This window comes from Panthera leo, chromosome D4 (assembly GCF_018350215.1).
Source record: "Panthera leo isolate Ple1 chromosome D4, P.leo_Ple1_pat1.1, whole genome shotgun sequence".
Classification (NCBI taxonomy): Eukaryota; Metazoa; Chordata; class Mammalia; order Carnivora; family Felidae; genus Panthera; species Panthera leo.
In genome coordinates, this window is record NC_056691.1 from 90,438,840 (window position 1) to 90,453,374 (window position 14,535).

At 62.1% G+C, this 14,535-nt stretch overlaps 2 protein-coding genes across 2 annotated transcripts in view; both read left to right on the top strand.

Moving 5' to 3' along the window:
* Positions 1 to 625: 625 nt before the first annotated feature.
* The window catches only part of LOC122205056 (cellular tumor antigen p53-like), a 35,971-nt gene continuing 22,061 nt past the window's right edge, over positions 626 to 14,535 (top strand). The window contains exon 1 of the mRNA XM_042913077.1: positions 626 to 668. Within this exon, the coding sequence (XP_042769011.1) occupies positions 630 to 668 (39 nt within the window). The 5' untranslated portion in view covers positions 626 to 629. The remainder of the gene's footprint in view (positions 669 to 14,535) is intronic.
* On the top strand, positions 4,448 to 6,097 carry LOC122205055 (translation initiation factor IF-2-like). The gene is made up of 3 exons (XM_042913076.1): positions 4,448 to 4,664; positions 5,102 to 5,351; positions 5,656 to 6,097. Exons 1-3 carry the CDS (start codon positions 4,527 to 4,529, stop codon positions 5,982 to 5,984), a joined length of 717 nt encoding a protein of 238 aa, XP_042769010.1. The 5' UTR covers positions 4,448 to 4,526; the 3' UTR covers positions 5,985 to 6,097.

Consider the following 14,535-nt stretch of genomic DNA (forward strand, 5'->3'; position numbering starts at 1 on the left):
GGGCAGGCTGTGTCCACTGTGCTCAGGGAAGCCTCTGGAGCGGGAAGGGACGCTCAGGGGTCAAGCTGGGCGTCCCCTGCCCCCAACCCAGCATGTACCTCTTACTATTAGTCTGCATGTCCACAGCGTGAGCTGCTCAGAGGCAGGTAGGGACTCTGAGATCCTCTCTGGACGCATTCAGCCCCTGTACCTCTTACCCTGAGCAGGGGCTGTGTTGGGCCCGGGGGCCGGAGTCAAAGGTCCTGTGAGGTCCCAGCCCTCCAGGGCCACTCCGCCCCTCGTCTCAAAGCAAAGTGGTCTCTTCACTCAGGTTCCCTGGTGCCCGTTCAGGACAAGGATGCCTCCCGGTAAGAAAGAGGAGAACCGGCGGGGCTCACCCAGCCCGGGGGCCCTGGCAGACAAGCCGGCACTGGGCCTGTGGGCCACAGCCCTCTCCTGCCCCCACCGGCACCGTCTGCCCTCTGTCCGCTGACCCCCACCTCTCAGGAGACAAATCCAGCCCGAGGACCGCCTCGGGGCCGGCCTGGGAAGAGCTGGGTGGAAGGACAGGTGAGGGGAGACACAAGGGGTGTTCTCGACTCCCAAATCTGACGACCGAAGTCTGGGAGGCGAGAGGAAGATGGGAGGAAATGCAGGCTGTGCATTTGCACGTCTTCCTAGTAGGAGAGGTGGGTGGGTGACGCAGGGACTCGGGCAGAGACCTGACGCCTTCAAGGGAGCCGGGAGGAGGGTCCGAGAGAACCAGAGCAAACCCACAAAAGCACAGGGGCGGCGGGAGGTGCCGGAGACATATGTGTGTGGGTCCTCCAGGGCCCCCACCCTTCGCTCTGTGTGTGTGTGTGTGTGTGTGTGTGTGTGTGTGTGCTGTGGTTAAAAACCTTTGTGAATATGGCTTACGTGTCTTCTTAAGGTGAGGAGGGCCATGGGGACGGCACTCCCCCTTGCTGGCTGTGGGTGAGAGGGACTCTTTTTACCACCTTATCTTTAATCCATTGTTATTTCAATATCAAACGAGAAAAAGTCTATTTCAAAAAACCACAAACTACAAAAATGAATCTGTCCCATCTTAGAAAGTCGGTGCAGACCCAAAGGTATCTCTTGCGAGATTCCACTTGAAGGAAATCTCCAGAGTAGGTAACGGAACACAGAAAGAAAGCAGACTGGGGGTTCCCAGGGGCTGGCGGGGGGACGAATGGGGAGTGAGGGCTCCGGGTACACAGTGACCCTTGGGGACCGAGATATTCTGCAACAAGATTCTGTGGCGTGGTTCACAGCGTTGTGAGCGTACCCAGTGCTCAGGAATCGCACAACATAAAATATATAAAAAATTTTATTGAAGATTAATATAGATTATAACTAATGAATAAATAAAATAACAGCTAAAAGTAGAAGAGAAAAAGGATAAGGGAGAAGAGGAAGAGACATTTTGGTGGGGATCGGGGTCAGGGATTGGAGAATAAATTTGAAATAAAGTATCATAAACAAAAAATAAAAGAAAATAAAGAAAGCACCCTGTATAGGTCTTCAATCCCTTGATTTTTGGCCGACATCCATGTGGGAGCAAGGGCAGTGGCAGGGGCGGGGAGAAGGGCGATGGCAGGAACAGTGTTGGGAGCAGAAGCAGCAACAGTGGAACCAGCAGAAGCAGGACCCAGCTGACTCTGCTCAGGTGCCCGCTGTCCCCGCACAGGTCCCAGGTCACCTGCTGGCTCTCCGGCCCCTGCAGGAGTCGCCCCAGACTCCACCCCTGCCTGCAGAGACCCCGAGGACCCGGATGCCCTTGGGTCGGGCTCTGGAGCCCACCCGGCTTTTGCTCCTGCCCCGGACTCTTGAGAAGGAAACAGAGTGATGGTTGCAGCGGCTCCAAGGCCTCAGGGTGAGAGGAGGGAAGGTCCCCCCCCCACCCAGCGCCGGCCTCTCCAGGGGCCTTTGCAGACACACAACTCAACCCAGAGCCTCCCCGAAAAGCCGCGGCCAGGAACCCACACCAGGACCTCTGCCCCCCTGCAGTCTGCAGCCAGGGCTCTCAGTCTCTGCTCCTGGCCCCACACCAGCCCCCGGGGGCTCCTCCCTGGGTGGCCCAGCACTTCCCGGGCCCGAGCATCCCATCCCCCACCCCCAGCCTTCTCACCCTCGGGCTCTGACTCCGGGGACTCCAAGTACTGGTCCCAGGACCAGTGAACGAGGACCTTACAGCAGAGCCGGGGCGCTGAAGGAGGCCTTCCTAGGCCAACTCCAGGCCCTGCTTCCCAAAACCTCCGTGCGGCCACTCTCTCCCTGGGTCCAGGGTGGCCCTCCTGGGCGACGGGGCACATGCACAACTCTGTAGGGCGGGTGAATCGGGATTCCGCCAATCGTTTCCCGATTTCATCGGTTGATTTCTATAAAGACAGTGACCCACGGACGGCCCGGAGACATCACAGCCCCGCCTGGCCAACTCAGTGTCCTTCTGCCCTCTCTCCCCGCTGCTCCCAGATCGGACACAGACCTGAGTGTGCACAGCCCTGCGCCTGGGACACAGTGACATCCACCAGCAGGGCTCTGGATGAACCTTGGGGACAAGAGGGCCACCCCAGCACACCATGTCCCTGCCGTCCAGCCTTGACCGGGGTGTGAGCCTGATCCGCCCACCATGCATCTGACCCCTTCATCAGCCTGCACCTGCTCAGGTGGGCCCTCCACACACGACCCCTCCTTCCACGCGCACACACACACACACACACACACACACAAACGGGAGGGGACCTAGGGCCCCACAAGTCAGATCAGAGCGGTATCGGGCTGGACCGGCTGTCTCTGGGTCTCCTGAGTTACCTTTGGGTCCCTGCGAGCTAGAGACCTGAGGCGTCTAGTGCACGACCTGACCTACTGTCCATGGTCGGGAAACGTCGCGGCCGCGGGCTCCCCTGAGCCGGTGGCCAAGGGACACGGGCACACAACAAGAGAACAAGTTCGTCAGGCATAGGTGTCCCAACGAATGAGCCCAGTCGGGCGCTGTCTCCAGAACGTGGGTGCCTGGTGACCCGGGCTCTGAGTTCAATCAGGCTCTGTTACCAGGGAGGTGAGGTCACTTCCTGGGGTCCCCTTACCCGGCTTCCTGCTCCCACAAGAGCCCCTCCCAGGCTGCAAAGGGCTCCCCTCCACCCCATGCCCTGTCCGTACAGTGATACCAACACAGCCCAGACACGTCCCCTCTTCTGTAAACTGGGCTGAGTAGACAGTGTCCCAAGGGTCCCACAGGCTCATAGATGAGTCTGTGTCTTGGTATCTTCATCCCTGGCCCTCTGTTCTCCCCTCCTGGGAAAACGCTTCCTACTCCCTCAGGGTCCTTCTGAGCGGAGGGCAGCATGGGGGCTTGGAGGACCGAGGACCTGGGTTTGCAGCACGTGGCCAAGCAGCGGACCCTGGTGTGTGGACCAAGGTCATGACCCTCCTTGTTGGAGCCTCGGTTCCTCATTAGGAAGTGGTTCCCCAGGCAGTGCCCTGGCTGGGCCGAGGAGGCCTCGTGAGGGAGCTGAGCACCGGGCTTGAGGAAGGACTCGGGCCACAATGGAGGCTTCTGAGGGTTGTCACCCGGACCCTGGAGCCCACAGGTCCTGGTCTTGCGAGACACACAGAGACAGACAGAGTCCGAGGCAGAGACAGAGAATGGACCCAGGAGAGAGGAAACCAGAAATTCCATGCATCGGCCCAGAAATGACACCCAGTCATCATATTCTAGCCCTAAGAACCCGGTCACACGGGCCGTCTACCCGGGAGGGGAGGGGGTGACAGAGGCACGTGGGACCAGGAACCGGGAAGGCGGGGAGCCACAGTGGGAACCGCCCAGCACGTAGGCCCAGACCAGGCGCTGGGACCAGAGCCCAAATGCAATGGGGCCCCTGGCGTGCGTGTCCGGTGGGTCCAGGGTCTGAACGAGTTCACCTCCACCTTCCCCCGGGCCCGGGACCCAGGCAGGAGGGGTGGCTGTGCCTGGACCCGGAGAGGACCCAGGCCCGCGTGAGTGTGTTCCGTGCCAGGCCCACCCCTTCCTCATCCTTCCACGGCCACGTGTGCCCACGAGCCTCATGGGATAGCAGGCACGGGACGTGTCTACAGGTGTCTCCCTGATGGCGCCCCTACAAGTAGATGCCACAAGGACCCCACTGTGCAGACGGGGAGACCGGGGGGCCCTAGGAGGCACGGGGTCTGTGCAGGGCCCCAGCACTGGTCAGGAGGAAATCCCAGGTCTCAACCCAGCTCTGTGGCCCCAAAGCCGTGGCACCGGCCGCTCCAGGCCTCACGGGGACGTGTCTGGGCTGTGTTGGTGTCACTGTAGGGACAGGGCATGGGGTGGAGGGGAGCCCTTTGCAGCCTGGGAGGGGCTCCTGTAGGAGCAGGAAGCCGGGTAAGGGGGCCCCAGGAAGTGACCTCACCTCCCTGGTAACAGAGCCCAACAGAACTCGGAACCCGGGTCACCAGGCACCCACGTTCTGGAGACAGCGCCCGACTGGGCTCATTCGTTGGGACACCTTCGCCTGACGAACATGTTCTCCTGTTGTGTGCCCGTGTCCCGTGGCTGCCGGCTCAGGGGAGCCCGCGGCCGCGACGCTTCCCGACCCTGGAGTCAGTGGGTCAGGTCTTGCACAGGACGCCTCAGGTCTCTATCTCGCAGGGACCCAAAGGTAACACAGGAGACCCAGAGACATCCAGTCCAGCCCGACACCACTCTGATATGACCTGTGTGGCCCGAAGCCCCCCCGTGTGTGTGTGTGTGTGTGTGTGTGTGTGTGTGTGTCTGTGTGTAAGGAGGGGTCGTGTGTGGAAGGCCCACCTGAGCAGGGGCAGACTGATGAAGGGGTCAGATGCCTGGTGGGCGGGTCAGGCTCACATCCCCGTCAAGGCTGGATGGGAGGGACAGGGTCTGCTGGGGTGGTCCTCTTGTCTTCGAGGTTCATCACAAGCCCTGCAGGTGGATGTCACTGTGTCCCAGGCGCAGGTCTGTGCACACTGAGGTCTGTGTCCGATCTGGGAGCAGCGGGGAGAGAGGGCGGAAGGACACTGAGGATGGCCGGGCGGGGCTGTGATGTCTCCGGGCCGTCCGCGGTCACTGTCTTTACAGAAATCAACCGATGAAATCGGGAAACGATTGGCGGAATCCCGATTCACCCGCCCTACAGAGTTGTGCATGTGCCCCGTCGCCCAGGAGGGCCACCCTGGACCCAGGGAGAGAGTGGCCGCACGGAGGTCTCTGGAAGCAGGGCCTAGAGTTGGCCTGGGAAGGCCTCCTTCACCGCCCTGGCCCCTCCACAGGGTCCTGGTTCACCGGTCCTGGGATCAGGACCCGGAGCCCCCGGAGCCAGAGCCCGAGGGTGAGAAGGCTGGGGTGGGAGATGTGTGTTCACGGGGTCCGGGCGGTGCTGGGCCACCCAGGGAGGAGCCCCCGGGGGCTCGTGTGGGGCCAGGAGCAGAGACTGAGAGCCCTGGACTGTGGCCTGCAGGGGGGCAGAGGTTCTGGTGTGGGTTCCTGGCCGCGGCTTCTCGGGGAGGCTCTGGGGTGAGTTGTGTGTCTGCAAAGGCCCCTGGAGAGGCCGGCGCTGGGTGGGGGGGGACCTTCCCTCCTCTCACCCTGAGGCCTTGGAGCCGCTGCAACCATCACTCTGTTTCCTTCTCAAGAGTCCGGGGCAGGAGCAGAAGCCGGTGTGGCTCCAGAGCCCGGCCCAACGGCATCGGGGTCCTCGGCGTCTCTGCAGGCAGGGGTGGAGTCTGGGTCGACTCCTGCAGGGGCCGGAGAGCCAGCAGGTGCCCTGGGACCTGTGCTGGGACAGCGGGCACCTGAACAGAGTCAGCTGGGTCCTGCTTCTGCTCCCGACACCGTTCCTGCCACCGCCCTTGCTCCCGCATGGATGCCGGCCACAAATCAAGGGCCCGAAGGCCTACAAAGGGTGTTTATTGTATTTCTAATTCTTGCTCCAATCCCAGTCTCCGCCCCCCCACCAGAATGACTCTTCCTCTTCTCCCTTATCCTTTCTCTCCTCTACTTTTCAGGTGGTACTTTATTTGTTCGTGGTTTGTTTAAAATCCACATTAATCTTCAATAAAAATTTTATTTGTTTTACGTTGTGCAATTCCTGAGCGCTGGGCATGCTCACGATTCTGTGAACCACGCCACAGAATATTGTTGCAGAATAATTCGGTCCCCAAAGGTCATCGTGTACCCGGAAACCTCATTCCCCATTCGTGCCCCCGCCAGCCCCTGGGAACCCCCAGTCTGCTTTCTCTCCGTGTTCCGTTACCTACTCTGGAGGCTTCCTTCAAGTGGAATCTCGCCAGAGATACTTTGGGTCTGCACCGACTTTTCATATGGGACAGATTCATTTTCGTACTTTGTGGTCGTTTGAAATAGACTTTTTCTCCTTTGACCTTGAAATCACAATGGATTAAAGATTAGGTGGGTTAAAAGAGGCCCCTTCGGTGACAATGGGCACAGTCTCAGGGTGGAGACCCCTGTCTGTGCCGTGACACCACAGCCTGACACGAGACAGGACACGGCTAGTCCTCCCGTGGCCCAGACAGAAACCGGGAGATGCGGAAGGCTGGACGGTCACACCACAGTGGGGAGAGCATCCCTCACGACCCAGGGCCAGAAAGGTTCACAGGCCTCTGGGCCAAATAATGCGCCAAAGCCAGTGCGTTCCCCGGGATGGAGGCCAGACCCGTCCCAGTCCAAGGGGAGGCGACCCCCATGGGAGCAGGCGTCAGAGATGCGGGGCGTCCCGGGGAGGGACTCGGGCAAGTGAGACCCGAGGGAGGCAGCGCTGGTGGCCTTCAGACGGGCAGGTTTCTGGTCTGGGGACCGGCAGCCTAGGTGTCCACGTGAGGAAGCAGAGGCCCCAGCCGATTCCCAGTGAGAAGTCCTTGTCCTGCAGGGGACCGGCTGGCCCAATACTGGGAGAGTCCCCAGAGCCCGGAGTCGACCCTTCCCCAGCCCCATGTGGGGCCCCAGGCAGGTTGGTCAGCTCTGCTCCCCTGAGATCAGTGAGGGGGGGCCTTCGGCGGGTGGTGAGATCCCCCAGGAGGAGGGACCCTGAGCCCCAGGACGCCAAGATGCAGGCCTGTGCGTAGGACAATCCAAAGTCAAGGAGATGGGCTTCCTGACCCAGCTCGTCTTACTTGTGACCCAGGCTGTGCTATTAGCCTCGGTGTCCCCATCTGTGACATGTGGACGTAACGGGCCTTCTAGATGGGTGGGCACATTCCCTGAGACATGAGGTGGAATCGTGGCCTGGTGCCTGGAGGACATAAAGGGCCACCTGGAAGGCTGTCCCAGAGTCCCCCAGGGCACTGGATTCCGGAAGCCCCTCCTTGGCCCCTGCCCGCTGTCCCCCTTCTGGGAACACTCAGCGTTGTTTGCGGAGGAGGTGGAGACGATCCAGGAGGTCAACAGGTCCCACGTGGAGGCAGGTCAGCGCTGGAGGGACAGAAGGACGTGTCCCGTGCCCCCTTCCAGGGCCCGAGTTGTGACGCCCTCTGACGGGACCTCTGACCTGACCTGGTGTGGACCCCACTTCTATGGTCTCCCTCCCTCCCTCCTTCCCTTCCTCCTTCCCTAATTCAGCCGGGGATCTCAGGTGCCTGCCATGTGCCGAGCACTGTGACCTCATCAACGAACACGACCCTACGGGATCCCCCACGTGGCATCTTCCTTTGCAGGGTCTGAATCTTCCTGCACTGTGTCCCCTCTGGCGAGTCTGCGAGGGAGGCCGCTGCACATGTGCCTGCAAGGAAGCACGAGTCCAGAAGGTCCAGACCACCTGCCCCAGGTCCCAGCCTGTGGAGCCTGAACGGCAAGGCGGCCCCAACCCCCACAGTGGATGAGGGAGGCTGGACCTTCGTCCCTCCCAGCCTTCTCCAAAGTGCAAGGCCTTCTCTCCAGCCCAGGGTGAGCCTGCTGGGCACACAGGCCCCTCCGAACGTGCCCTCGTTCACATGTGGGTCTGGGCCCCTTGCCCCACCCTCAGCTCCTCTGCCGGATGCAGGGGCAGCCCTCTCCTCTCCCTGGGTCTGCTCCTGGGGTCCCGGCCTGCTGGTCTCAGAAGAGCTTGCCGATTTGGTCCCCATGACCAGCTGATCCCAGGGACAGGATGGGGGCTGTGGGTCGAGGCCTGGACTTAGCGAGTGCGGGACGATGGGATTTGGTGAAAGAATGACCTGCAGGTTCAGCTGGACTCCCGTAGACTGAGCAACCAGACTGCATACCCACTGGTCCCCCCTGAGCGCACAGGACAACAAGGAACAGAGGAGCAGGGACCCGGAGGGACAGGCTTGGCCCAGTGCTCACCTGCCCTTACGGTTTTAAACCTCACCTATATGGGGGCGGGTGTATGCTGTCCCCATGGTACCTAAGGCAGAAGCCCTGTGTGGCAAACACAGGACAGAGCTGCTCAGGGTGACACCGGGATGAGGTGTGGACTCCCCGAACGTCCACGGCCCCCTAGAGGCCCGACCCCCAATCCCAGAAGCACAGCTTGACGAGCCCATGAGGAACCCATCGCTTCTTTTTATAGCAGGAAACACCGAGGTTTTGTCCAAGGTCACCCAGAACGTCGAGGGCAGGGCCCGTGGCAGGTGGCCTGAGACCTGGCATCTGTCCACAGAGACACGTCTCCTGTTGTCGCCCAGTCCCGGTACCGAGGCCCCGCGGGGCCTGACACGGATGTCTGGGTCTACCTTGAGCTTTCCAGAGCCGTCTGCTGGGCTCCCGGGAAAACGCTGGCCCTTGCTCCAGACAGAAGGTTCTGCCCTCCGGTAACAAATGGGAGGTGCATGCACTCACTGGGCTAGAGGCCCTGCCTCCACCTGCCCTTGGAGATGAAGGTCTGGGGAGCCCTGTCTTCCTGCTCCTTCCCGGGTGCTAACACATGCTCGACCACGTAGCCCCTCCTTCCTGGGAGACATTCCCGGGCCTCCTCCGGGATCTCAGGCGGAGGTCACAGCCAGGGATCAAGCGGGAGGATCTGGGTGGTAGGGAGGTCGAGGACGGAGTTTGGAGGCCAGGGCTCCCGGTCCAGCTTGGCCGCTAACCAGAAAAGGATCCCTAGCCATTCCCCTGGGGGTGCCGCCCCATCCCCTTGGTGACGTCAACCCCTCTCCTGGAGTTACCAGTGGGGAGACCGACCACCAGGAAGTTCTTCCTCATCTGCCCGGAAGAGTCGAGACCGAGTTCACGGACAAATCGAGGGGCTTGTTTCCCTACACACCCATGGGACAGATGGGAAATCTAAGGAGAGGCCAAGGGAACGGAGGCTTGCTTATCCGGGGTGGCTCGGGCATAGCCCCTCCCCCGCGGGCCTCACTTGGCTTGGTCCTAAGCTGCTGGACGAGCCCGCTGATCCCAGCGAGACCACGTGGCTGTCACCAGAATTCCTCAGTGAACCCCTCCCTGCTCCAGTCAGCCCCATGCGAGCAGGAACTAGGTTGGCTCATTGCTCTAAGTCCAAGTCCCCAGAACCTTCCCTCAACGTAGTGGACGTTTACCTTTCTCGAATAAGCAGATGAATTGATATGCGTAAGGTGCTGTCATTGACAGAAACCGCTTCTGTCCTTGTTCCTTTGTGGATGCGTCCCTGCCTGCCCTCAGCACCCTGTCTGCTCCCCGCTGTGTGCCCGAACCTGGATCCCAAAAGCAAGCCCCGGACCCCACCCAGGAGGTGGTATGGCCTCTCACCCACAGCCAGCAAGGGGAGCGCTGTCCCCATGGCCCTCCTCACCCTAAGAAGACACGTAAGCCATATTCACCAAGGTTTTTAACTATCGTGCACACTCACACACACACACACACACACACACACACACACACACACATAGAGCGAAGGGTGGGGGCCCTGGAGGACCCGCACACGTATGTCTCCGGCACCTCCCGCCGCCCCTGTGCTTTAGTGGGTTTGCTCTGGTTCTCTCGGACCCTCCTCCCGGCTCCCTTGAAGGCGTCAGGTCTCTGCCCGAGTCCCTGCGTCACCCACCCACCTCTCCTATTAGGAAGGCGTGCAAATGCACAGCCTGCATTTCCTCCCATCTTCCTCTCACCTCCCAGACTTAGGTCGTCAGATTTGGGAGTCGAGAACACCCCTTGTGTCTTCCCTCACCTGTCCTTCCACCCAGCTCTTCCCAGGCCAACCCCGAGGCAGTCTTCGGGCTGGATTCGTCTCCTGGGAGGTGGGGGTCAACGGACAGAGGGCAGACGGTGCCGGTGGGGGCAGGAGAGGGCCGTGGCCCACAGGCCCAGTGCCGGCTTGTCTGCCAGGGCCCCCGGGCTGGTTTGCCCCCGCCGGTTCTCCTCTTTCTTACCGGGAGGCATCCTTGTCCTGAACGGGCACCAGGGAACCTGAGTGAAGAGACCACTTTGCTTTGAGACGAGGGGCAGAGTGGCAAGGGCTGCAGAGGACGTTGGCCTTGGATGGGGAAAGCGAGGCCGGCCACGCACTGCTGTCCCGTTCAGGTCCCTCTGGCACCTGGGTGCACCTGCAGCCGGAGGGGCTGGTTCCCGGCAGGCTTGCCACATCCCCCTGGAGCCCCCGGTCCCTCCTCTCTGCCTGAGGACTCTCTCCCAGACATGGGAGCCCATCACATCTGAACTGGGGACCTGTGCTTCCTCACCGTGTCACCTGGGCGGCCGGTCCCCAGACCAGAAACCTGCCCGTCTGAAGAGACCACCAATGCCTCCCTCGGGTCTCACTTGCCCGAGTCCCTCCCCGGGACGCCCCGCATCTCTGACGCCTGCTCCCGTGGGGGCCGCCTCCCTTGGACTGGGATGGGTCTGGTCTCCATCCCAGGGAAAGCACTGGCTTTGGTGCAAAATTTGGCCCAGAGGCCTGTGAACCTTTCTGGCCCTGGGTCGTGAGGGATGCTCTCCCCTCTGTGGTGTGACCGTCCAGCCTTCTGCATCTCCCAGTTTGTGATTGGGCCACGGGAGGACCAGCCCTGTCCTGGCTGGCGTCAGACTGTGGCGTCACAGCACGCACAGGGGTCTCTATCTCTGACACGTGCCCTCTTTTACTAACACAGCCTCTTGTATCCTCGTGACATCCCGTCCCCTCGCCGGTGGAAGGCCCGTGTGACCGGTTCTGAGGGAGAGAATATAATGATGGGTGTCGCTTCCAAGCTGGTTCATGAAAGCCTGTGGTTTCTCCGGGTTCCTTTTCTCCCGGGTCCGTTCTCTGTCTCTGTGTCAGTGTGTGTGTCTCTGTCTGACGAAGCAAGAGCAGATAATATGAGCTGCCCCAGGAGGCCCAATGCCAAGAACCTGCAGAGGCTCCGGGCTGAGACACAGAAGTCCTGAGACCCCCCAGTCCCGGCCGAATCCTGCCAAGAGCACGTGCCCGGTCGCGGTCTTGGAGGCGGACCCTGCCCCAGTCGAGCCTCAGCTGAGGCTGCAGCCCTGGCCTCCTGGGTGACCGTGGGGCTGAGGCTCCCAGCCGAGCCGAGCCGGGAGACTGGTACAGAAAGTGTGAGGTGGTCCAAGTAAGGTGAATGTGTCCCCCAGCATAGACAACAGCCCATCCTCCAGGCTGGGGCCCGGGCCCGCCCTCCTCCCTCCCGAGCTCGCTCCGGCCACACTGGCTCCTCCTCAGCTCCTCTCCAGACAAACCCTCTGTGCAGCTTTGCTCGTCCCCGCAGCACACTGCTTGCAGACGTGTGTGGGACTGGCTCCTCTTGTAATTCTGGGTCCCAGCATCAGGGCCACCCTGGAAGCCTGTGAGACCCGCCCCTACCAAGGGGCCCCTGGCCGCCCTCCCTCACCCTGCTTCATTTCCCGACAGTGTTGGTCTTTCCTTTCACACGGATTTGCTCTTGTGCTTTGACCCACCTCCCCCTCTGGGCTGTGAGCTCCTGGAGGGCTGGGACCTCGCGGGACCATTGACTCCGGCCCCCGGGCCCAACACAGCCCCTGCTCAGGGTGAGAGGCACAGGGGCTGAATGCGTCCAGAGAGGATCTCAGAGTCCCTACCTGCCTCTGAGCAGCTCACGCTGTGGACATGCAGACTAATAGTAAGAGGTACATGTTGGGTTGGGGGCAGGGGACGCCCAGCTTGACCCCTGAGGGTCCCTTCCGGGCTCCCGAGGCTTCAGTGAGCGCAGTGGACACAGCCTGCCCCCTGGTGGTCAGCACCGGCATGACAGCCCCAGGCAGGGAAACCAGAAAACAAAACACACACCTTTGTTTGGGTGTAGTCAAGGCAGCAGCCCTCCCTGGCCCTAGGGGGGCACAGGGGCAGGACCTGCGGGCTCCAGGGGTGATGTGAGGACTTCAGGAGCCTCCCTTGTCCCCCGTTCCACCTCTCCCGTCCCGGTGCCCCGTTCACTCCAAAGGCTTCCTCACCCCAGCCAGGGCACTGCCTCTGGAAGCCCTTCCTAATGAGGCCCCGGGGCTCCGACAAGGAGGGTCTTGACCTCGGTCCCCACACCAGGGTCCGCTGCTTGGCCACGTGCTGCAAACCCAGGTCCTTGGTCCTCCAAGCCCTCAGGCTGCCCTCTGCTCAGAAGGACCTTGAGGGAGGAGAAAGCATTTTCCCAGGACCAGGAGCATCTTGGGGCAGGGGTGGAGGTCCAGGGCCAGCAGACAAGCCTGTGGGACGCTTGGGACACCACGTGTATGCAGCCCAATTTACAAAGGAGTAAGCTGAGGCCTGTCCCGTAGCCCCCTCCCAGTAGGGGGGTGTCTCCTTCTAGCTCTAGGCTGGTGGTGGACACAGGACCCCAGACCCCGTCTTCTCCGGGTGCCCCGGGGAAGTGCCCAGCCCAGGCAGCCCCCTGGGTACCCTGGAGACCCGGCTGGTCATCAGACTGGCACGTCTCCCCACCCCACGTATGAGCCCTGGTCATGCTGCCAGCCCACTGGGCGCCCCTGCCCCGTGGCAGAGCTGCCTCCAGTCCCCTTCTTCTTGCCCCGGTGTCACCTCCCCACTCCAGGGTGTACTCCCCTTGAGCCGCTGCCGGGTGGTCAGTGTGAGTGTGTGTGCGCGTGTGTGTGTGTCTGTGTGTGTGTGTGCTTGCCTGTACGGTCTGGGGACATCCAGATATAACAGCCCCACCTCGTATGGGGTTGATAGGGATCCGATGGGATCTCAGGGGTCTCATTCCCAGGGCGAACCCCAGGGGAGGGCTGAGTTTGGTTTAGGACGGCGACCCCCACTGCTTGGACTCTGCCCACCTCACGTATCCTGGGCCGGTCCCTGGCCTCACTCTCCCACCTGGCCCTGAGGTTGGGTGTGGAGTGACGTCAGCGTGGACAGGGCCCAGGCTCTCCTCCTGGGTGGATGGAGAGGAGATGTGCCAGGCACACAGGCCTCCCTAGCAAAGGGCAGCTGGGTCTCGTGTCCTCGGCCTGGCACGGCTGTGTGCCCTCCCCGGGGGGCTCCGTGCCACTGATGCCGTGTGCACCCTGCCTCCAGACCGCTGCCCTGTAACCCCAAATCCTGTGAGCCCTCGGATCAGCCTCACCCCAGCCAGTGGGCTGCAGACTTGAGGGCCGGGTGGGTTGGACACGCGGGTACACGAGTGTCGCCGAATGTCCCTACACCGTCCCAGCTGTCACAGACCCCACGCTCCCCCCCAGGGTCCAGCTGGGTGCACGGCCGGGGCAGGGGGCCTGGAGGAGACGGTGGACACCAAGTACGGGCAAGGAGAGGATCGGCCTGTCACCTCCCGCCTCCCCCTCCTTCCCTCCACCTCCTCCCACGGTCTTCCTGCCAGAACCCGGGACACAAGGGGCAGCCTGTCCCTGGCTGCAGCCCTGGCCGGGTCAGAGGGGTGGGAGGGAGCCCAGGAAGGAGGGGGCGCATCGTGGGGATGTCTGAGTGTTGGGGGTGGTTAGAGTTGCTAGGGACACCCCGGGGTGCTCACTGACTTCACCCCTTCTTATACATGAACTGCGGCCCCGGGATCAAGGGCACTCAGCTCTGAGTGACCAGGGCCAGCCGTGAACGGGAACAAGGGGCTCAGTCTTCACCCTCATGGAGCCCTGCTCTGACCATCACAGGTCTTGTCCTGGGTTGGGGCTCCCCCAGCCAGGTGACCCCCGTGCCTCCTGCTCACCTTCCTGAGATGGGAGTCACGGACCCCATTTTCAACGAAGAAAATGAGGCTCTGACCCCCACCACGTGAGCTTGTGGGTCACAGGGCTGGGACATGGCCCTATTGTGGGTTAGCCCCCCGGACAATCCGACCCAAAGCCTGAGCTCGCACGGGAGCCTGAGGAGGCTCCAACCCTGGAGATGAGGACGTCCTGGGTGGGGGCCATGGGAGGGGCGGTGGCGGCAGGGGCCTCTGAGGGGCCGGGGCTCCGTGGGCTCCCTGGGGGAGGAAGGCCCTAGGGAGGCCGGAGTGGGGTGAGGGCTGCCCACAGGGGAGGGCGTCTGGACCAGCTCACGCAGGGCGCCGGACGTCGGGCCCGGAGTCGGGGGTCACTGCAGGTCGGGGAGGGTGGGGTGCTCTGCCTCTGTGGCCCCCAGCAGCTGACTGTGGGGGAGACGCCGTCCCACCGCTTAGGCTGTGAGC

Bases quoted from the DNA above. Each gene is read 5' to 3' on its own strand.
- LOC122205055 (XM_042913076.1), top strand. From the start codon at position 4,527: ATGTTCTCCTGTTGTGTGCCCGTGTCCCGTGGCTGCCGGCTCAGGGGA. The intron at 4,665-5,101 runs GTAACACAGGAG...CTGTCTTTACAG, and splicing joins TATCTCGCAGGGACCCAAAG to AAATCAACCGATGAAATCGG. The intron at 5,352-5,655 runs GTGAGAAGGCTG...TTCCTTCTCAAG, and splicing joins CCCGGAGCCAGAGCCCGAGG to AGTCCGGGGCAGGAGCAGAA.